At 44.8% G+C, this 23,614-nt stretch overlaps 1 protein-coding gene across 2 annotated transcripts; it reads right to left on the bottom strand.

Moving 5' to 3' along the window:
* Nucleotides 1–2,004: 2,004 nt before the first annotated feature.
* per1b (period circadian clock 1b) lies at nt 2,005–22,647 on the bottom strand. 2 transcript variants are annotated; one of them, XM_085266845.1, is made up of 20 exons: nt 22,459–22,647; nt 13,133–14,071; nt 11,926–12,179; nt 11,688–11,809; nt 10,912–11,113; nt 10,632–10,826; nt 9,897–9,975; nt 9,570–9,676; nt 8,865–9,018; nt 8,378–8,648; nt 7,587–7,695; nt 7,239–7,398; nt 7,043–7,158; nt 6,766–6,912; nt 5,866–6,255; nt 4,848–5,662; nt 4,568–4,754; nt 4,024–4,237; nt 3,658–3,808; nt 2,005–3,559 (listed from the first exon to the last, which is right to left on the bottom strand). In XM_085266845.1, exons 2-20 carry the CDS (start codon nt 13,543–13,545, stop codon nt 3,284–3,286), a joined length of 4,362 nt encoding a protein of 1,453 aa, XP_085122971.1. In that variant the 5' UTR covers nt 13,546–14,071; nt 22,459–22,647; the 3' UTR covers nt 2,005–3,283. The 2 variants fall into 2 exon arrangements, with proteins under 2 accessions (XP_085122971.1, XP_085122973.1); XM_085266847.1 differs by lacking the exon at nt 22,459–22,647 and adding an exon at nt 17,829–17,971.
* Nucleotides 22,648–23,614: the final 967 nt, after the last annotated feature.

The following is a 23,614-nucleotide window of genomic DNA, read 5'->3' as shown; positions in this document are numbered from 1 at the left end:
CGAGAGTGCAGAAGGGAAAGAAGGAGGGAGAAGCAGCGCAGAGGCGTGGAGAGGGGTAAGGTTTTGGGAAGGGGAGGGGAGGCAGGGAGAGGAGGGGAAGTGATGGTTGGATGGTGGGGTGTTACGGAGGGAAGGCGAAGAAAGGCAAGGGTGCGTGAATGAAGTTGGTTAATGCAGGTGACTAGCAGTAAAAAGTGTTGTTTACACTGATTCACAGCCAGAGTGGATCTGTACAGTGTGCTTGTGTTGCTCATTAACAGGTAGACTAATGAAGTATATGCAGAAGGTAAGTTTCTGTAGGCGTGTGCTTACAGAGGGCCTGTGTTGTAGCATGTATAATGACCACTTCACAGCGCTGCCGGCTACAAGCCGTGCTTTTGTTCGCCATCTTCATCTGGAACCATCAGGTTTACATGTTGGACTTTTAGTCAAGAATTCAGCTCGACCGAAATGCTGTGGTGGGACTTTAAAACAACTGTGAATAAACCTCAATGGGCTGTAAAGGATTCCCAAAATTCCTCCATAACCATGTGAGAGACTGATAAAGAAATGAAAAGTTGGTTGTACAAGCTCGTGAAATGCGGACTAGCAAAGGACCGTGATGTTTGCAGATGACTCTGTGATCTGTAGCAAGAGTGGAAAGCAGGTGGAGGACAGCCTGGAGAGATGGAGGTGTGCACTGGAGAAGCAAGGCAGATTACATGTGTGTGAATGAGAGGGAAACGGGTGGAAAGGTGAACATGCAAGTAATAGATGTAGTAAAAGTAGACGAGTTTGAATACATAAGGTTAACCATACAACGCAATAGACAGTGCAAAGGAAAGGTGAAGAGGAAACTGCAGACAGGGTGAAGCAGATGTTGAAGATGGAGGTGCCACGCAGGAGGAAAAGACCACAGAGGATTTATGGATGTAGCGAAGGAGGGAGGATATGCAGATAGTTGGTGATCGGCCGAAAGAGGAATAAGAAGAAGGAGCTTGGAGGATGTAGCTTTCTCTTGGTGTGTCTTTCACAGGATTTTCTGATGGCAGCCGGTGTGCACCCTTGGGGTAACTTTAATGCAGTTGAGTGTATTGATGTTTGAGTGTGATCACTTGGTCAGGGGGAGTGGTAATTCTAATCATGGCCCAAACTGTGGTGCAGCTTCTGTCTGTCCTCTTGTTTGCTAGCTTAATCTTATCAGGACTGGTGGATTTTTCTTCTTGTTATCATTAATTGGTTTCTATTTCCCACATATAATAAAATTTCTTGTAACAGCACTTGTATTGCGGTGTTTAAATCTCAATATAATGGTAGTCCCTCTTTTGGCTCACACATTAGCATGCAAATTTAGCATTTACTTCTGTACTGCTGCGATCTCACAGCTGCCAGCGTGGATCCTGACTGCTGTTTTTAAAGATCATGGGCACACAAGCACAATTTAGGTGACGGTTCATTAAAAAGATTAAATTCTTTCCACAGAATTAACCTCGCCTCACAAAACGATCCAGTGTAAGCACAGGAAAGCTTAAAAAACTGCAGGAACCAGAATAAAAATCATACAGGGCTCGTAAAAGCAATTATTAAAAACGTGAGTTATGCTGAACTCTACAGTAAAATGTTTTATTACAACAGTAAGACTCATTTTTATTGTTGCATAATAAAAGATGGAGCATCTTCAGCTGTGTTATTAATACCAGCCGGTCTGCCAGCAGACCCACGCACATTACAATCATTGCTGCCATTGTTATAATCATAATATGCACTGAAGTCAGCTTCACCACTTTGAGCCTGTCTGAACGAGGACGTGCCTTTTGTCTTTTTTAAGCTGCGGTGACCACTTTGGGTAGAAACCACAGCAGAACAGCAGGAGACTGCGGTCGGGTAAGAAAGCAGCTGCCCCGATCCGCTCTCTGCTTCCAGCTCGCTCTGGACGCTTCTGTGTATCCACGCCAACTGACAACAAAAATAGACTGCAAAGAGATGTAATCATGAGGTGGAAAAGAAGAAAAATCTGACTTCGCATTTAAACCCATTTAAAGTCATTTTATTGTCTTTTTTTTTATACAAAGAACTTCAAAAATATTAAACTGTTGCAGACACCACTGACGCCATGAAGCAAAGGATATCACATGACCAGAACAGTGCCACAGAGAAGAGACAGGGAAAAGGGACAGAGTGGAATAGAGAAGATAGTAAAACACTCTTCGAACTCTTCGGAGGACTTTTTAAGAGTTACATCCACCTTTTTCCAAATCTTCTCACCACCACGAGCAACACAGAAGCGCTGCAGGGTCCGTAGGGGGGTTGATAATTTGGGAAACGCTGTCTGTAGTGTTTGTTCACTGTTGTCGTGCTCAAACTAATGCCTGGCAGATGAGAAGCCTTTTAAAAGGTGTGGGTCAGACTCCCGCTGATTTCCACGCTCGTCCACAAGTAAAGCAACTCGACTGCCGAGTCACAAACACTGTCTCCATTTCCAAAAAGTGCGATCTATCGTATAACAAATAGCTTTTTAAACACATTTTTTGTTGTTTTTTTTTTTTACAGTACACACCCTCTTTTGGGTGTTCTCCATCTGCAGTGCATCAAATTATAAAAATATACACAATGCTTACAAAATTACTTGGTTCTCACTGTACATTTTCCTCTATCAGGTGAAAGTAGTTTAATTATTTGGGGTCACAATTCATACAAAAGAAGAAAAGAAGAAGAAGAAAAAGTGAGGATTGAGACCAGAACAGGATCCCAGAAACATTCAGAAAAGTCAGAGTCCCTTCTTTTGTCACAGGCTGAACTCTGGGCAGGAGAGATGAAAACACAAGTGAAGCACATCCATCTTTATGTAAAGGTGCACTTTTTAACCTTAGTCTCCTTTGATTATTTTACAACTTAAATAAATATAACATGAACTACAAGGACAATTAAAATAAAATAAAAAAAATAGACAAAAAGAAAGAAAACAGGACAAATTCACTCTCTAAAACTGAGTGTGCGTGTCCGGTGGTGTCCAAGGCATTTAATTATCAGTTCCAGTGGGTGCCTGGACCGCTGACATCGAAATCAGACTCAAAGAATCAACGTGTCCCGCCTGACCTGCTGTCCGACAATAAACGGCAGTCGTCTGCATCAGTACGCACCTCAGCATCCCAGCGCAAGCTCATTGGATTACAGCCTCTGTAATGATGCTTTGAGCACAGGAAGTCCTGGACGGCGCATATTGTCTCATGATGAAGCTCATGATTGGCGCTAGTGCTTTTCATTTTGGGCCACCTGCGAGGTGAGTCCCGTCAGACTCCAGTGGCTAAGTCTCACTTTTTCCTTCCACAGTGTCTGACCTCGCTCCCTCCTCCTCTGCCGCCATGTCTTGGCTGCTGTCCTGTTTTTCTGTTCCTTTATCTTCAACTCCTTCCTCCTCTTCTTCGTCCTCAGGGTGAGCCGCCTCTGTGAGGCTTTTCATCACCTCGCCGGCGCTCTCCTCCTCGGCCTTGAGCACGCTGCACAGCTCCATGTCGTGGATCTCCACGTCGAATGGGGCGGCGGGGGGCACAGCGGGGGGAGACTTGCAGCCGGTACAGCCCTGAAAACACAGAAAGAAGCGACTTCCTGTATTTTCTGCCACAAAACAGATCGTACATCGCACGTTGACATGGTACAGGGTGGATCTGTTGTACTCACGGAGATGTTGATGGCTCGCGGCAGGCGCCCGGTGCGGATCCAGGGATGGACCTGGCTCAGCTCCCTCTTCTGCTCCTCTGTGAAGCGTGGCTGGTGTTTCTGCATGTTCCTCAAGGACTCACGATCCTCTCGCAGAACCGTCTCCAAGTCCCTGTTGACGAAGACAAATAAAGTGGACAAGTATTAAGCTGCTGCCTTTCTGGACTAACAGCTGCTTGTATTTCTCTACAGTATGACTAGATCGGTCCCACTTATACTTCATGTCTTGAGAAACAAAACAATCCTCACTTTTTCTAAACCAGTTTGTCATCTGAGAGCTGAATGAGTGAATCAAAGTCGTGTATGTTATTTTGCCCAGTGCTGTACCTGACAGGCAGCTGATAGGTCATCATGACCTTGTCGTCTGTGTTGGCCATCAGCAGCCAGATGGGGTCCTGCAGCACACACTTGATGAACTGCTCCTCTCCACCGTCTCCTCCCGCGCTGCTGCTGCCCCCTGCTGGCTGTTTGCGGGAATGGTCATTCTCCGATGAGTCGATGCTGCCGAAGTACTTGCTGGTGTGGCTGCCCTGGCTGCTGACTAGATGGGAAAAACACAAAAAGTTTAGAAGAGTTTTCAGTCTGTACTTGAGAATTAAAGACCATCACAGTGTTAATTAGAGACAATCTCAATCAAAACATTTTTTTTTTTTACTGCAACTTTTAGAGTTCATCTGATTTATTTCATCTGGTATCATCTCACTTTACTAATTAACAGTCATATCACGATCAACTAAATTAAATGTCAGAGTGCCCCAGAACTCTGCGTCCCTGATAGAAACCATTAAACTAAAAAGAATTCCATCAACAGCCGAGAACAAGATGTTTTTTTTATTTTTTTAAATGGCACTAATGATTTAAATCTACTGACTGGTGCCGCTGGTGCCAGAGGAGCTGCAGCCGTTGGAACCGGAGCCCGAACCCGAGGATCTTGTTCCCGAAGACCCTGAACCAGAGGCAGCTGATCCGGTGCCTGAGCGCGAGTCTTCTTGGAGCAGCAAGTCCAGCAGGTCGCTGGAGGTGGACATGGCATCGTTGTTGGACTCATTAGCTTCACCCTAATGGGGAAAACATTAATGTAAATTTTTTTTTAAGTCTTTTGTGAGCAATTGCTACATTTTTAGGTCAGACATCCTATCCTGAACACTTACATTCTCATTTTCCTTGGAGGTGTCATCTGAGCTCCTCTGATTGGTGGAACTTTGCCCCCTGGCTGCCCCACCCTGCACCGAAGGCGATGCCTGCTGAGATGCTGCTAGTGCCGTGGCGACCTCTAACCGGTTGCTCGGCGACTCTTCCAGCTGAAGCAAGTTGAGAGGGGAGGAGCATCGGGATTGGAAGAGGGGTGACTCCGCGCCTTCGCGATCAGCTGGCGTCTGAGTGTAAGACTGTGGCGTGCTGCTGCGAGACAGGGCACATGTGCCTGGTGTGGGCATGGGGTTGGAAACTGTAATGGGGACAGCGGCTGTGGGGACAGCGGCTGTGGGGACAGCGGCTGTGGGGACCCCTTGGTAACCGAAGTTGGGATTGTAAAATGGTCCAGGGGTGGAGCCTGGCTGACACATGGGCACTCCCATCTGCGGGAACATGTAGTTGGGCAGAACGAAGGCCATCATGGGAGGAACCATCTGGGTGGGGGGGAAACGTGATGGATCTGGGACGGGTAAGGGCTGAGTAAGAGGTGGGTAGATGGGGTAGATTGGAAGCATACCAGGGGGAAAAGCAGCGGGTGGCATGCTAGCCTGGGAACCTACAGAAGGCCAGGAGGATGAGGTTGTTGGAGGGCCGAGAGGCATGTTGAGGGGCATGGGAGCAGTGCTGCTTCTGAGGTCCTGACGACCCCCGCTCAGGCCCAGAGAGCTGTGCTGGTCAGAAGACTCCTGGTGCTTGAGTCTCTTACCGCCACGGCCGCGTCTGTGACCACTGCTACCTCCTGCAGCTGGGTAGTCACGGGAACAACGCACCCCTGCAAAAGATAGAAGACGCCCTACAATCAGTTTGGTGCTTCACATAAAATATTCTGAAGCTTTCACACCAACAGTTTCACAGACGTTAGTGTATCGAAGGTGATACAGGTTCCCAAAGATGAAGTTCAAATATACTTCTTCACTTTGCAAAACAGCTATTCAATACAAAACCATTTCTAAGACTGTGACAGTGTGCTCCTACCTCGTGACAGGGGGTTGACAGCTGCGGCGTGGCAGCGCACAGTTGAAGACACCGTCTGATCGACAACGCGCAGCTTGCTGAGGTCCTTGAAGCGGTCGAGGAAGGCCTGCTCCTCCTGCTGAGTGTGGGCGGACAGCACCTCCTTGGTAAGACCCAGCCTGCTACCTCCACCTCCCGCTGCTCCGGCTCCTACACTTCCGCTTCTCCGGCTGTCCCTATCAGGCTGGCTGGCTTGAGGGAGAGGAGGAGGTGGCGGAGGAGGAGGAGGAGGTGGAGGAGGCGCGATGTTAGCGGGAAGCTCTAAGCTGCTTGCGGGAGGAGTCGGGGTGGTGTCGAGAGGAGTCTGTGCAGCCGGTGTGGGAGTTGTAGGAGCTTCCTCCATGACGATGTCTGTGAGAAGAGAAGAAGAGGAGAAGAGGACAAGAAGGCGGGGTGTAACGATATAAAGAAGAAATAAAGATCACTCTTTTTGCAATTAACTGACACAATTCAGTGCTGTCATTAGGCAGGTAGGACCAAAAGATTCAGGTATACATACATACACGTATATATCTTATACAATCTACAGCTGCAGATAAACACGAGTTTGTTAGCTGAAGCCTCGTGTTTGCTAGAGCTGTTGTGTCATTAAAGTTTAACATTCACTGAAAAAAAAACCAATTACAATATGTAAAACAGTGTGCACAGGAGAAGAATGAAACACATCACATCAAACCAGAAATGTTCCAGGTAGTATGCCTGCAACAAAAGAGAGTTTAATTGCAAAACAAACACATAAAAAGCACAACTTGAACGCCACTGTTAAACATGAAAAACAAAAAAAAGAACTCCATTCAGGGTGTGCAAGGAACTCGTCCTGCAACTTCCAGGAAGGAGAGCGTGAGTGTTAACGAGGCCCACCTGACTCGGGAGGCTTCTTGTCTCCAACATGGACGATGGTGCTGCTGAAGCTACACTGAGACGTAACTGAGGCTACACTTTCTGCCTTTGTGGCCATGGTCAGAGGAGGCAGAGGAGGTGGTTCACCTACGAGGTTAACTGAACCACCTGGAGAGACAATACGGTCAGAAATTTAGTCGCACAGACACAACATTAACCAGGTTTGTTGTCTTCTACCTAGTTAGCTGCATCATTACCTACCTAACAACTTAATCAATTCCAGATCATAGTGAAATACCTTTGCTGTTGCCGTTGGGCTCCTGTTTGTCGTCATCAGATGCTGAGGAGGCAGTGCAGGAGTAGGAACCACACTTCCTTTTGACTGTATTGGGAATGTTACAGCTGTCCAAGTACCTGTGTGAGAAATCGCTGGGTAAGTGGGAGGTCAAAGGGCAAATGTCGACACAGAAACGACTTCAGGTTTGTGTACAAACCTAATGACGCTGTCCAGACAGTTGATCTGCTGGTAGGAGTAGCTCGTAGATGGTTCCTTGGGTACAAGCGGTGCAGGGACCAAACTTTTGGATGGGTTTGTCATGTCTGCTATCAAACTTCTGACTGGATCGCTGTTGATCGCTCTGACGGCCGCCGTGTCTGGATCAGATACAAACAGGATCAAGAAATTAAAATCGTCCTCTGTGAAGGCTTTTGGACATTATTGTTATTATTAAAAAACTTTCTTTTATGCCTTTTTCTTTCCTGGAATACTAAAACTATTAAAAAAACCAAACTATTTACTCTCCCGTGACATTCTGAGTTCAAATACAACTCCAGCCTCTTACCCGTGCTGGTGTTTTTCCTCGGAAGTGGGCGGTTACGAGACTCGATGAAAACCTGCTGCCCGTTTGTTTTCACCATATGGACGTCTTTGCAAATCTGCTGAAACGTCATCTAGAGAAAAACGAAGACCAGAAACATCACAGCTAACCAACGAGAGAATGACACTGCACTGAATCTTCTGCCAACCTGTCATATTGTTCGTGCGTAACACTACAGTCTAAATGTGATGCAACAGTACCCAGGAAAATGCGGCTGTATCAAAAACAAGGGGATAAACAATCTTGTGAGAAAGCATTTCACAAAGCGGGACATGTTGTGCGCATTTTCAGATGGATTTCTTTTTTTGTTTGAGTAGCCTTACATGATTCATAGTTAAAAAGAATCCTTATTAGTCTAACCCTCTATGCAGCCCCTTTAGTCATCTAATGTCTGAATCCAGATATTTTATCATTTAGCCACACTACAGTAAAAGGACAGCAACCCCCTTGCAGCTAGGAAACAAAACACTGGTGGTTGCCTGGTGACAACTGAAGTTTCAGCAGCTGCAGTGACCAACCTCTCGGCAGCCACTTTCAATCACAAGGCAACCTTTATCCAAAAAAACCTGCCAGACAGACTGGATCAGGTAACGAGCTAGAATGAATGAATTTTATACTCTGGCTCTTCTCGTGTGTCTATGATGTGCCTCTTTGCAATCAGAGGATTAAACTCAACTGATTGCAAAGCTGGTTGTACTGTGGTTATATAACTAAAAAAAAACAACAACACAAAAGCACTTCTTTCTCAGACTCACAGGTTTGTGGAATGCACCTGTGGCCTCATCTACAACGGGACTGTTGCTGTCGCTGGACGAGGCGGCCGAGGCACTGAGGTGCTGTTGGTTGGAGCGGTGGGAGCCCCGTGAGCCGCTGGACCCAAGAGAGCTGTAGCCCTGAGAGCTGCTGCTGTGCACCGGCTGCACCAGGAGTCTGTGGATCTGCTCGCTCAGGTGGACGATGTCGGGCGTGGTGACCCGATTCTCACAGTCCTGCGGCGCGGTGAACACGTCTTCATTCAGCGGGCTCCTGGAGACAAGGAGAGTTTGTTTATAATAGAAACAAACTCTTTATCTGTGGTTTTTTTTAGGTCTTCTAAAAGTGCCACTTTTTAAGAAGATCCTTGTTTAGTCACTAAAGGCAGTATTAAACGTGCATCTAATGAGCTTTAAGGACAGATGACCGACGCACAAAGTTTGAACAATTACATAAAACTTTTGGTGAAGTGAGACAGAAAACGCTTACGTTCTGACTTTGTGCCGCCCCACGATGAACGCCACCTTTCTACTCCAGGGGTTAACAAAGGAAGACCAGCTGGTGTCCATGGTGACATACTCCCCGCTGCGGGCGCACATCCGCAGGGGCGAGTAGTCGACCGGCTGCCCAGCAAACTGAAAGACTGAAGAGAGATGACAAAGCACACATGTGAGTTTCCTGAGTTGTGAAAGAACAAAATAAAACATATGAAAGCCATGAATGGTTTACACAGCCCTTACGCTTCTGTGTGACATAAGCTCCTACCAAAAACATCCCCAGATACAGGCGGCAACAGCCACAAAACTAGAACGTCAAAATGAGGACCCTTATTTTTTCCAGAAGTAAAAGAAGAGAGAAAGATCACATAATAAATGATCATTATTGCCTCTGCTGGATTAATGTAGGCGTCACCCTGTCCCCTGTAGCTGCCTTTGTGTGTCTATGTGCACACCACCTGCAGCTCTGACACACACAGTGCACAGAGAACCTGGTTGCTTAGGTTTTATACATTTTAACAGCAGCTGTCGTTACATCAGCAGATTAACGTCCACGTTTCTCTCCTACTGCACAGGTTCCCAATTAATTAGTCTTCTGCTAACAAGCCTGTTATTCGAGCTAAAGTGTGTTTTTTACATTAGCCCTGTGTGAATTTGGTCGTGATTACATTTTGAAGAAAGGCTTAAATAGGCTTACTCTTCTCATGTATAGCCACCATAATGGGCCTGTCCTCAGGGTGGATGCAGAGCAGGATCGGTGTCCCGACCAAGTCCTGAGGGAGGTAACCCAACAGTGGCACTGCCCTGCAAACACATCACATTTCCACACTGAGAGTTATCATTTTACACACACCTTAACATTCAGAGAAGTGAAATCGCAAAACATGTTATAGCTGTTTATTTTTAACAACCGTCTCCAAATCCACAGTGAAACGATGAGTCGATCGCACGCCTTAAGCTTAAAACACCGATTACCAGAAGGCGACACAGCAGTAAGGATGGGGTCAGAGCAAAGATAACTGACCTTTCATCAACTTCCTGGAAGAGGCAGCTGGGAGTGTGACTGGTGGTGAAGATCCTCTTGTCGGGTGGGATGCGAGGAGCTGATGGGCACAGAGGACACAAACAGAACAGATGAGGAGCATGTTTGGAGGGTGAAACAGACTTTGTGTCTGACACTGTTCTGACAGTCATGCAGTATCAACGGTCTACATTATCCATATTCAAAGGAATATGGTATTCCAGTCTCTTTCATTATATTTCCTCCAGAGCTATAGTGGAAGCAGACTTTGCACCTGTTAGAGTGCAACTACACAAACTAGACTCTCGCTCTTTTCTGATAACCCCAGGCTCGCTTGCTTTGTTTTCCACTGAAACATCCTGCCACAGAGTTAACACCAACGCACCGCCCACTCATCCTGTCTCACCAAAACAAACACGCGCTCAGAAACCAAACTAGTAACCTGTCACATGTCAGACCTGAAGCGACTCTGATACCAAAAGCTGCCCTGCGTTCTGCTACTCTACTCAAACAGGTGGGGCCTGCCTGGTTACAAGAATCATATTCATACATCACCTCACATAATCAGTCCAAACAGTAAGGAAAGAACAGTGTAAAAAGTGTCGATATAATTAAAATGCTATGTTACATCTCTTTAGCTTGTGTGACTCTCAGTGTCAAATTGATGATGGTGTAATTTTAACTCATATATACACAAACACTTGTTTATTACAGACAACAGGGGATCGTATCAAATACCTTCATATCCAGAGTGGACCCTCTCTGCGATCAGCAGGCAGCAGGGCTGTGGCTCAGCAGCATCCGAGTCTCTGATGGTGAGCTGGTAGGGCGTGAGGCGAAATGGGTAGTAGCGCATCTCGCTGCCCTGCGGCCGGTCAGCACTGAGCCGACAGAACATGGACTTCTCCTGGGTGCAGTCAACTGGAGGAGATGCTGGAGGAGACCGGAGTCAGTCAGCACAGGAAACATAAGGAAACATAGCTAAACTTGCTCGCGCTTTCAGTCAGCGTGTGCTCACCAGAGCCGATGCAGGAGGCCCATTGGGGCAGGCGGCAGGGTGCCGTGCTGCTGTAGAAGGTGCTGACATCTTGCGGAGCCAAAAGGTCAGAGAATATGGTTCCTTGGAGACACTCAGGCTTACAACGCAGCACGGATGAGCCCTGGGGCGATATGTACACAACCTTCCCTGACAAGAATGATACTGCCATGGAGAATGTGTCCTGGAGAAAACAGAAGGAATTTAATGAGCCATCTTCTCCAACAATCTGGGATCTTTCATTGGGGCGCATTTCAATTCCTGTTTCAGGAAAAAAACTGTGAAAATGGATATTTTTGAACACAAGCACAAAGCTGAAGGCCACACCCATCTTCAAATTCATTTAGCTCTGGGCTACTAATCCTGTGAAATTTCATGCCTGTATGTACTGGTTGTCCTCAAACATCAGCACAAATCTAAACATCTGCCCCAGTACCCCAAACCGCCTGTGTAGTAGTTTCATTGAGGGTCGACTGAACCTCTAAATCTCAGTTTAAAATCAGTAGTGTGCCTTGAAGGACATTCAGATGCTTCTTCAGTTTCTGGATAGCGTAGATTTATCAAATGCTCTGACAGTAACCAGGAGGCAACCCTCCTTTCCTCTGAGTTACGTGTTAAACTCTGAGGTACCGAAAGTCATAAAACAATAATGCCCATGGCTCATTAACAACAGTAATAGTGTACTAGCCCCACTCCTTTAAAAGCCTTTAAGAGTAGTTTTAAGATGCAGGAAGAAGTGGATACGAATTTAAACTCACAGTGTTTTTGAGGGTGTACTCTGAGGTGATATTATCCAGCTCCTCAATCGTGAAGGTGGACAAGTCCAGACTGCAGCCGTGACACTCCTCCACACTCCACTGGTGATAGTACTCCTTGTTAGCTGGAAACATTGAACATTTCTCAGTTAAGATGGGCCTAAAATTCATCATCTGTGTTTTGCCTCCCACATAAGAACAGCCACCTTCTTAGAAAAGAAAAAAAAAAAAAGACCCTCACCTCGGACTTGTTTGACACACTGCAGAGCATATTTGAGTGCATTCAGAGTGCTGAAGTGGCCCTTGGCCTTGCGCTCAGCTGGCAGTCGGAGCTTGAGCTCTTTGATGGCCTTCATGAGCTCCTTCTGCGTCTGGACCCTGGCTGACTGGTTGCTGCTGCAACCGGAGGTGGAGAGGGGGTCGTGCTCCGAGCTGGACGATGGCAGGCTGTAGACCAGGGACCCGCTGGGAGGTGACAGGCTCTGGGAGTTGGAGCTGGGTAAGGAGGACAGTTTCAGACAATGATTATTCAGAAAGTGAGAGGTGAGTGCGTGAACACTGCTGCTGCCGACCAGGCAGACATAAGTGTCAATAAATTTAAAAAAAATCCAAAGAAACTATTAAATAGGTAGTTTCGGCTACTGGTGTCCACTCTGACAGCTAGAAGAAGCTTTTCAGATGAAAATGGGTATAAGCAGAGAAGAGGTTTCTCGACAACTTCACCTATTCCAGGGCGCACCCCCCCATGGCAACGAAACTCCCAATGGCAGCCGTCTCTCCCGGCAGGACAATGCGCCCTGCAACACCGCAAAAATTGCTCACAGCCAGTTCGACTACCGTAACAAAGAGCCCAAAGTGTGCACCCAGCCTCCAAACTCCCCAGACAGCAGTCCAATAAGGCAACAGTGGGATGCCCCGGAACAAGCTCGATCCTCCGAGGCTCGACTCTGCAACCCACACTCTGCCACAAGCCGACGCCACAGGACACCCTCGGGGGTCCTGTGTCCATGCCATTATTCGAAAGGGGCACCTGAGCAATATTAGGCAGGCAGTTTTAATGTTGTGGCACTTTTATGGCAAACATGAATAATACAATTACATTTCTGATTTTAAAGCACTTACATTGAAAACAGGTGCAATAAAAGCTGAAACATCCTTTCTGCATGCCACACAACGTTGGTCCTCGCCAGCCACCGTACACGCTCAGTTAAACCAGAGTAGTAATCGTCAGCATTACTAATGCTGACATCTGTCTTATAATAAAAGCATCCAGCTATCTACCATCTTAATCTTTCTCTACTCATTTCCAGCTTTTACTCTTAGACTCTTTAGGCCTGGCCTTGGTGCAGCCACTCATTTCATTCATTGTAATCTGACTAAGATCATACTGATTTCACCCTGAACACACACACACACACAAAAAATGAGCTGTGGGTGACTTCTCTTACCTCTTGTTGCTCTCTGTAGTCTCCAGTATCATGCCAGAGTCCTTGCCATTTGAAGAGCTGTGGGAGCTGCGTGCGGACTGATGTCCGCGAGACCTGCTCTCCCTCTCCATCCCGCCCTCGCTCTCCCTCTCCCCGGAGTCGTTTCCGCTTGAGATTCCATCCATATCGTCTGAAGTCGGACACCTCTGATCTCTGGACGAACCTCCAGACTGAGATCCGTCGCTGGGGGATGAACCTCCTCCCCCTCCGCTCTCCTGGTCCTTGTGGGTGACACTGGCACCAAGCTGACCACTGCTGCAGATTTCGTGCACATTTAACCCCTGTGAATCCGCTTCGGGGTCTTTCCCGTTGGCCCCTGCCAATCGCCCCCGACTGCTGCTGCTAGGCATTGATTTAGAGTTGTCATAACTCATACTAGAGTAGGATGAGGCTGGTACAGCTTGATTGAGGGAGTCAGCCAAGGCGAAACAAAAAAAATTGAACTTTGCTTTAAGTGGGACTACTACGTATGGACATGTGAATCATAGTTGTTGGCTGTTAGTTTAACAAATCAAACAGAGAGCATATCATTGTTTGGTTTGGTTTTTTGGGTGTGTGTGTGTGTGGGGGGGGGGGGGGGGGTGCGCGCGCTGTAGACCCCTCTTTGAGAATTTTCAGGAAGAAAAAAAAAAAGGTGCAGGCTGCTACAAAGCTGCCTTTCTAAACAAACAGAACAGTAATTATCTCGGGGGAAAAAAGTGTCACTCAAAGCGCTGCAGACAAGACATGAATTTGTGGTTATGAAACAGCCTTGGCATAAATGCTCCAACAGATGGGATGAGAGATTGTGAGGGAGAGTGAGAAAAACAGCTCTCGGTGAGAGCAAAAAACATTCCTTTCACTCAGTGTCTGGTTTTCTCCCTTCTTTAGAGATGTGGTGCTCTAGGCGCTAAAGGCCACCTGAAATGAAAGAAAAAGAGCGAGATGGACAGAGAGAGGGAGAGGGGGAGAAAGGACAGCAATATTAGGATTATAAAACACTTGGTTGTCATGGTCTCTCTCAAGCATCTCTCCAGGACTGCGGCTTTAAAAAGCTTATCATCAGTTTATCATCATGTCAACCTCAGAAGACGAATCAAATACGGCGTGAAATATTCTCCCTGCCGAGCGATGCGGGCTGCGTGTCAGGATAGAAGAGTGTGCTCTTGTTTAGGGCCCAGCTGTTCTCCTTTTACTCAGATTATCTGGGAAACAAAAACAATCTCCTCATCCTGCCCACGGAATAACAGTAATCTCCTGTTTCTATTTGTATGCTGCAAGTGCGTACGCATAGATCTGAATATAGATCAGGTGAACTTGTGCTGGTGCCAAAGTGTGACATAGGACACTGGTCGCTCGTCAAAGCTCAGTCTCTTTTTACCCCTGGGACAGTCAAAACAAACACTGGCTGGGAGGAGAGAACAAAGCTCACATCAGAGAGCGCTAAGAATAATTGGGAAAGGTAACTCCAAGTATATATATACGGCCCACCTACGCAAGTGAGAGTCTAGTGCTATTTATTCCTTGAGCAAAGGTGATACCCCTTAATCCTTTAAGACCGGCAGACGCAACTAAAAGACGACACAGCCTCATATTCAGTCGCCAATCCTCTCAACTTTATACACCTGGCTGCCCCACAACCCTCTTTACCTGCCTCCGACAGGTGTGCAGTGATGCTGCATTTGTTCAGGACGGCTTTAAATATGCTCAGATATACCTGTGCTGACGCAACGGCCCTTTACAGCTGAGGGGACAGGAGGCGATAACAAGTCAGGGCCTGTGACGAGGGTAACTCATAAATAACTTAAAACGCAACAAACAGTGGTTGGGGAGAGGAGATTAACAAATTCATGCGCTGCGCCTAAGCTCCCTCCTTTCTGGGCATGAAATGCTAATCAGCATTATGTTTGGTCAGATGGATGATGCACACTTGCACATGACAATCTGTATGTGCTATGGCCAGACTGGGCGGAGGGAAGGGACCAATTATGATGAAGAAATATGCAAGCAGGGAGTGAGTGGGTGTGAGGCAGGCTGGCATCCATGCATGCTTCCACAGGTGATGGCAGAGACGCACGCAAAGGTGGTGGTGAAGAACTGTTCTCAGGCTATTACAGTACCTGCCTGCACCATCCCAGTCCACTCGGTGGACTCTTTAAAGCTCAGCTTTAAACCTCAGCTCTGTTTCCGCAGCCAATCAGATGCCGAGTAAAAACACAGGCTGATAGAGAGTCAGGATTGGGGCGCATGCATGGCTTTGGACTGTGGGAGGAAAGCAAAAACCCACGCAGACACGAGAATAACATGCAAACTCCACACCGCAATGTTAGATCGCTTTTGAACCCATGACCACTAGCTAACGCTGCAAAAAACCACTGAGCCAGTATGCCGCCCACCTTTTTCGAATTATTCACAGGAAATACACGCTGTAGGACCAAGCTCTGATTATGCAAGATATGTCTGTCGTGCTGTGGGAAAGAATATGTAACAAGGCGTGCTGACTACAGGACTAACACGTTACTTGGAAAAAAACATGTCTTCGGTTTCTTCTTATTTTCTGTATCTGATTTGCGCTGCTCACGACTGCCCTGTGTTGTACACATTTAGCAGAAAGGTTAAATGAATCATTCTGTCTCTGTCTGCGTGACACAGAGGCAAAAATCACTCGCCTACCCCTGTGAGACCCGAGTCTCTAAGACATCCAGAGCCGGGTCATAGGAGGTGGGATGAGATTCATTTAATTTAGATTTCTGTCAAATGCAAATGATATGCAGATATACTTCTTTTTTTTTCCTTTTCTTTTTTTTAAATCTGCTTTATTTTTATATGTAAACATATTAGTTAACCACAGCGCAAAGCAGAAACTACGTCGTCCCAGATTTTTATGAATCAAAAGCTGCATTTGCTGACAGGCCAGTAACAATGTTCGGCTGATATACTGGTGCACACCTACTGTGAAGGCCGGCAGTCACCACATTATATCAGATGAACAATCGCTTTGAATGACAGGTAAAGCTCGAAAAGTGTGATAATAATCACAGCAGCACTTGTTTCTGCGTAATTTCCTGTCCAATTTAGGTGAACTAGCATGTCCTGACCTAGTACCTGTCAAGTGGCATGACAGATAAAAAGACACAAGAATGTCCAGGATCTGGAAATGCAGAAGTGTTGGTATTCAACAGTTTGCATTTATCTTCATTCACACAGCGTTACATAACCAGACCTTAAAGTACAGCATTAATCCTACTGGGACTGCTCTGAACAGGACACATGCTGAAGAGAAAGTAGGAGAAAATGTCAGACACACCCTAATTTGAATTTCTCAGTTGCTTTTCTCTGTCTTAAATCACTGCACATTGATCACCTTTGATGTTTGGACCAACAAAAATACTTCTGAGATGTCACCTAACAGACAGCATGGCTGTGTTCACAATCCTTCAGGCAAAGTGCTCGGGCAGAAAATAACTGCTAATGATAAACTGTAAACAAAAATGCAAAGAACTCATGTCTGCACGGGATAAATACACCACACGCTCACTATGGTGACAAATATAGATCAGCCAATGAAAGGAGCGTTGCAGCTTTCCTGCCAGTAAAACAGCACTTCTCCACTTGACACTGGCTGGGCTCTGCTCCAACAGTTGGCCATAAATCTGTTCACTGTGATGGTAATGAAGCAAGTGATCTGATTCAAACACTGTAACTGTAAGGCTTAACACTAAAGACACACTGACATGTCAAACCATAAACCTGTCTGTAGCTTTTATGACAAAGATTTATTTATTCATATGGAGAATGAATAAAGAAATAAATGCATCAGATGCTATCCAAATTCTTATTTGAAGCATCAGCACAACAATCTCACACTTTGGACATCTGAACAAGATGAGCTGCCTAAAACATCTAATCACATCTCTAATGAAACCTGCAAATGTTTAACACCTGGGGCTGTAAAAGCAAACAGTTGACAACAATGTGTTGAGCCTGAAACTGAACACCAGAGGAGGCTTCTTTGTTGCATTCATGAAGTGCACTGCAGGTAGGGTATGGTGCAGGTTGAAGTTCAAACTGAAACAATAATTATCTACAACAAACCGGATTTAAGGGAAAAGAAATGCACACAGCTCAATGCTTGCTCCTCCTCAAATGTGAATATTTGCTCATTTGGATGCCTGCCTGCACCAAACTAACAATCTGAAACTGTCAGCTTCATAGAAAATGTTTACAATTTTTCTGTCATTTTAACTAAACAAAGAAAAAAAAAAATCAGCACTTGTTCTTGTAACTGCATTACTGTTTTCCAACAGTAGACTATGGAGAGAAAATTCATATCCTAAAGACTCTATAAAACTCCTCAAATTAAGCCAGCAGCTCTAACGTGCATGAGAACCTCTGATGCTGTATATTAACCAAACTATATGACACTCCAAGCTATGCACTGGGACAATATCAGAAGACACAGACCAGCGTATCTACCAAACAACAGCCACCTGACGCAAGCTGGCAGTAACATGAAATACTTCCCTGCTGTAAAGCACAGATGGAGGCTGCAGGAAGGTGTGGCGACGCTCCGTGCACGGACATGTGTGAACTACTCCTCTGGGCTCAAGCTAACAGCTCCATCACTGCAAACCCAGCGAGCGCGTTAAACAAGTGTGTTAGTTCAATTTCCCCTCACCGGCATGAGCGCCCACTGCTCCACATCTCAGCACAGTGCAGTGTGACAGCGCTGGCTCAGCATCCCCGCTTCTCTTGGCTTTTCTGTGTACATGCGGCACGTGTACACGGCGGTGTTTTCCGCAGGTCTCGCCGACCGCTGATTGGTCTGCTCGCTCGACCAATCGCAGAGCGCGCTACTCAGAGGCTGGGCTGCAGCGTAGGGAGTCCGGGTTCCCACACGGCCTGCCAGACACTGGTCTCAGCTCCGCCCACATAGGTTTGCCTATTAAATATGCAACGCTGCGAGCAGACGCGCGAGCCGATTCTAGACCAGCGGTTATGAGCGACAGTAATAAACGTACATGGTGTACATCTGTGAGACGGGCACGCCCCTTCACATCACTGCCACACGATCGCATTATAATATAATAACTTCATTACACTAATAATACAGAAATATGGGCTTTCATTATGTTTATTTACATTTGCTGTACCTCTTGAAGTATGTTTATTTAATAAACTTATTTCACCATTAGCTGATTTAAACAACAGCAACAACATAAAATAATAAAAAACCTTTCAGGTTGAGCCTATAATCGAAAGGTATATTCGGACTGCATTTCCAAGCTGCAAAGCCTGCAGGGGACTTTCAAATTTAAGCTGTGCAAACCTATGTTGCAATAACCTAGTTGGAAGGTTATAAATGTGCAATAAAGTGGTTCAGCAACAGCTGAACAAATGGCAATAAAGCCTGATAAATATTCTGTAAACTAGTTTGATTTTCCTTCTGCTTATTTTCTTTTTCATCTTGGCATTACATGCACAACATCTGGCTACTTTCTCACTGGGTCTTGCTTACATTGCAAGCTTCATCATTCTCCAAGATACTGTCAGTCTATTGTCAACAAATGGCAGGAAGCTCAATTAGCACTCGTTGTTTTGGCTAGTACTACCCAACCACAAAGAAGGCTCGTGTTCTTATTATGCCGGACCACACCTGTACTACTAGTATCTTTGCCTCTAATATAATATGTGCCAACCAAATAAAATAAAAAAACACAACAACAGCCAGCCATGAACTTTCTCAAACTGCATCTGCATGAACAGGTTTTCATTTTAAAACACTGTTTTCAGAAGAGCTGATGGCAATAATGGCCAAAGCTATCACATTAACCAATTATGCACACTTTGCATGCACACTGGTGTACACAGGAAGTAGCCTGTGGGTTGATTCATGGCACAATGGCACAAAGTATGATCTGAGATATCTCTGCTTAGACCTACAAATAAGTCAAACTGTGTATGGGGGTCATGACAGTAAAAACATGGAATGGGACTAGTTGGAATCAAATACTGCAAAATAATAGAGCAGTACTGCACAGAATCAACATGTACTTTTTTATGACTCCATTACCCTTTCCAAGCAAACTTTCACAAAAATGTACATAAAAAGAAGACAAAGAAAATGTCATAAGTCTAAGTTTTGCAGCCTTAACATCAAATCTGGGCCCCTTTATCTAACAAAATTGATTGCCAAACACTTGTTCATGGATTTCAGTAAATCTTCCATGCAGTGATCTGCGGCCTAGATTCAGCTGGAAATATTTCCATTTATGAGCTAAGACGCTTTTGAAAATAAATTTTATAACAACCCAAAAAGAGAGTCTTGAGGTTTTCCAGAAACAAATCCAGCCTGCCTTAAATCCTTCTTGCTGATGGTGTTACTGCAGGTTCCCAGTGTTTCTATGCAGAAAGGTGATCCTTAAGGTACAAATGCTATTGATTTTTTTTTAATTCTTGGACTCTATTATTGTCTTTTTTGCATGATACACATCTCAAAATAATTCTCACTCATATTCCTGGCCTTGATCCAGTCCCTCAGTTCATTCTCTGAACTTTCTTCCTGCTGGAAAACATAAGATTTTAACAGCAGGTGGTGGGGTTGTCATACTCCTACACAGGACCATATAAAGGATATCCCCTCTGTCTGACATCACACAGAGCAAAGAGTAAAAAAAACAAAAATAGAAACAGACTCAATCCATGTGTTAAGTACGGTCTGAAGCCCAAGCTTTTGGTTCACAGTGATTACATCCACATCCATCATCATCATTAAATTCTGGCCATGTTTAATATGAGCATCCTCCATTGTAACAACCTATATGTGACAGAAAATAAGGAAAAGCACAATAGGTCCACTTAAATCCCCAAAACAAAAATGCTTTTCATTAGTGTCACTGGCTAACATTAAAAAAAATCAAGTGTGTGGTGTAAATTACTACATTCAGACATCAACATGTGGCAACTTGATCATTTAATAACAGCACCGGTTGCATGAATATATGCATGACTGCACACACTCTGGACCGCCTGCCAACAAACCTCAGCACATAAGCTCCTGAAGAGGGTAAAATAAAAGCCTGTAAGAAGCAGGTAAAAAACCCTACATCCACAGACTTGTCCACGTGTCTGTTGTGAACATCCTCTGTAACAAGTTCAGCTGGAAACTTTTAACAATGAACATGTAATACAAGAGTGAAAAAAACCCTGTGAGGCAATGGCAGCTTTGAGTGTAAAACCTCAAAACCAAATCAGAAACAGAGACATTTAAAAAGAAAACCTGAGACATTTCCCAGCAGTTTGCGGTCAGTCTGGTAACCTTGATGTTTTTTGTTTTTTCTTCTCTTATCCAAAACTAAGACAGACACGGTCCCTCTATCTGCTCATATCCAAACCCTCTTTGTCTTTCCAAACATACCTGACCATTTTAAAAGTATATAGTTCAAATAAAGAAATAACTTACATCGAACTAAAGATTCATCTCAAACATTTTTATTTTTTGTGAAGTCATAACGGGAAGAACGTGGTGCTCTGTTTCTGCTGACTAAACCGCTGGTAAATTAGTCATTCGTGCTTTGATGTATCACTGCGAGGGAAACTAAAGATTGTTTACTTGTCTCATGAGTTGAGTCATTACCCCACATATATGTGATCAAATGATTGCAGCACGAAGAAAATTACCCCTGCTGCCACTGCATGTCTCTGCCTCTATCAACCTTGTGCAACATTAGCACAGCTCGCTGCTGCCAGAAATCAAGTTTGACTTTTCTTTATGAGCTAGGAGAGTCATTGTTTCCTGCCCATCCATGGTCCGCTCTCAGACTTTCTGATAGGTCACTTATTGGGTGAAAGACATTGACTTTGGAGTCTTCTTTCTCTACAGTTTCTTCTGTAATAATAAGTAGTTGACACGTTTTCCTAAAAAGCAAAAGATTCCTGGTTTGATCCTGGAAAGAGACACCAATCCTTTTAAGGTTGTGTCATAAAGGGCATTCCATATAAAAATCTACCCACTATGGCAACCCCTTGTGAATAAGGGAGCGGCTCAGAGTAGATTCTGTGCAGCTTCTTTGCATTCTCAGTCACTCAGGAGGGTAAGAGTGCAAAGAAGCTGCAGGCTTGCATTTGTGCAGGCTCATGTTTAACCCTCAAGCCTCTGCGGTGCGCCACACTGTTTATGGAAGATTTACTGTAAAACTGCCACTCAGAGGGGATTACAAGCCTGGAACAGGACACCATCGCAAATGTCACAAGATTTTGGCACAGGTGTCAACTGAAACTGGTTGAGTGAAAACACCAACGCCGTGTGATGGTTTCTTATATTATTATGATGCAATGATAAAGTTATGCAGCCTCTGGGGGCGACAAAATACAATTCACAGGCATGAGTGGATCACCACTGTTCAGTCACAGGAGCAGTGGCATGCAATTGTCTACAGTGAATGCACAAGTCAAATAGTCCTACATCAAATGAGAGCAGAGCTGTAAAAACTGTGTTTGGCTTTCAGTAAAAATCTGCCAGCACCAAGAACAGTATGTGTACATTAGGAGAGAGGCCTCTAAGAATCCCTTTTAGCTGGACGTGCAGTTTACACTAGTCTGGCTAAAACACAGAGTAAACATTTGCTATGTTGCTTTAGTACCTCAATCAGAGTCCAAACGCAATGCTTAACATAACTAACATGTCTGCCAGACGACCACCGCACGTCACAAACCCCTCCCTTAAAGTAATAAAAAAAGGAGGGGGGTTACTTTGGGAATCATGAAAATATGGGTAGTTAATGAACTGATTAAACTGATGATCGGTCACAATATATCTGAAAAACAATAAATGCCCCATCGCTAGCAAGCATATCGTAAACACATGGGGGCAAATTTCCTCCCCTCTTAGCACACGGTGCAATATTCGTGTATGCAAGTCCACCACGCACAAACCAAAGGGGCTAGTTTCACACAGTTCACGAAAAATAGGTCTTGGAAACTGGGTGGGATGTAGTAGATGTAGATTACTGCTGTGTTACATTAGTTCAAAGTGTTGGAATCTTCTTCTAAATACATTTACACTGCGAAGTCATCAGTTCACATCAAGTTAACAGAGGAGGTTAAAAGAAAAAAGCTCGCGTATGATCTGTGAGATGAACAGACCGTAGTTGATATTAAGTTATGTACTGTAGCTATAATGTGAGGCAGTTAAATGTATTCATCTCTCCAATTTGTACACTGATGCTCAGTAATCACAAAAACAGCTTATATGCTAGCTACAAAGATCCAAACTCTTGTAAAACAAAGTGCCAAAGGCGCCAGCTTACCTTAAATATGCTTCAAAATAACAATAACGCAAGTGCTTCAATATCCCGCGGTGGGGAACTCAAAATTCTTGAAAGAGACGGCATAAATCCAGGTAGCAACGACAGCCTTCGCTTAGTGGTCTGTACTGAATCTCTAGACATTTTTTTTATTCTTCCCCCAACTGTAGTTTACACGCAGGGACACACGTGCAAGTACATGGTCTGGTAACTAATATTGAAATAGCCGTTGTGATTGGACAACAGGTGACGGTTTCTCCGCCCAAAGCCCGCCTCGGCTCGATATGATTGGTTATGAGGGGCGTGGTTAGCGGCACGGGGCCTGGCGGTCACGTTGCAGAGTGACTGGTCCTGAGTTCCTTTCAAAAAACACATTGGAACACGAGAGGGCGTAGCCACTGCCCACAGTTGGTGCAGTTGGCCGTAATGGATGCCGTAGCAGCGCAATTATAGTTTCAGCACGCAGCTGGTTAAGAGATTACCTGTTTTTAATAAGTAATTTTGTGTAGTTCCAGAAATATTATGTTTGTGATTTTTTGTAATTGTTTATTAAATTCACTGCTGCTACCAACAGAAATTATTCCTCATCATCTGTAGGCATCTGTGTAGTAGTAGTTTTATATTCTTATTATATTTAGATATATTTTTTGTTATACTATGAAAGTTACTTATTTACAACTACTTTTTATCCGTAGGTTTTTCTGTGAAGAGTTCAGCCCTACAGTCAATACCGCTTAATCCTGGAAACAGACAACCCAAGTTACTTTTATCCGGTATCAATCAATAACATCATATCTATATTTAAGTCATAATGAACTTTGACCAGCAGATCAAACAAAGTCCAGGCTATAGTGGAGCATCTAATAAAATATTTATTTATGAAAGTGTCGCCACAAAACTAAAAAAAAAAAAAGATTCAGCTTTGTTGTTTGTTTTGTAAGATTGCAGGCGAATATTCAAATGACTTGGCAAATGAATTATAAACCACTGACAGCCCGAGCTGAGCAATAATTCTACCTGTGCAAATATAGAAAAGATGCAATAAAAGTTTAACTGCCCAAGTTATTTGCACCCAACGCTAAGAAACGCGAATCGCCTTTCATGGTGCGCTTTTGTTTCGTATTTACGGCTGCGGCAAGGCCCAGACATGTACACTTCA

Source organism: Mchenga conophoros, linkage group LG3 (assembly GCF_057382185.1).
Source record: "Mchenga conophoros isolate Kocher_MC1m ecotype Shallow Benthic linkage group LG3, M_conophoros_male_GT1.1, whole genome shotgun sequence".
In the NCBI taxonomy this organism is placed as follows: domain Eukaryota; kingdom Metazoa; phylum Chordata; class Actinopteri; order Cichliformes; family Cichlidae; genus Mchenga; species Mchenga conophoros.
Note: the sequence above shows the minus strand (reverse complement) of the source record. Positions and strands in the feature narration are given on the sequence as shown.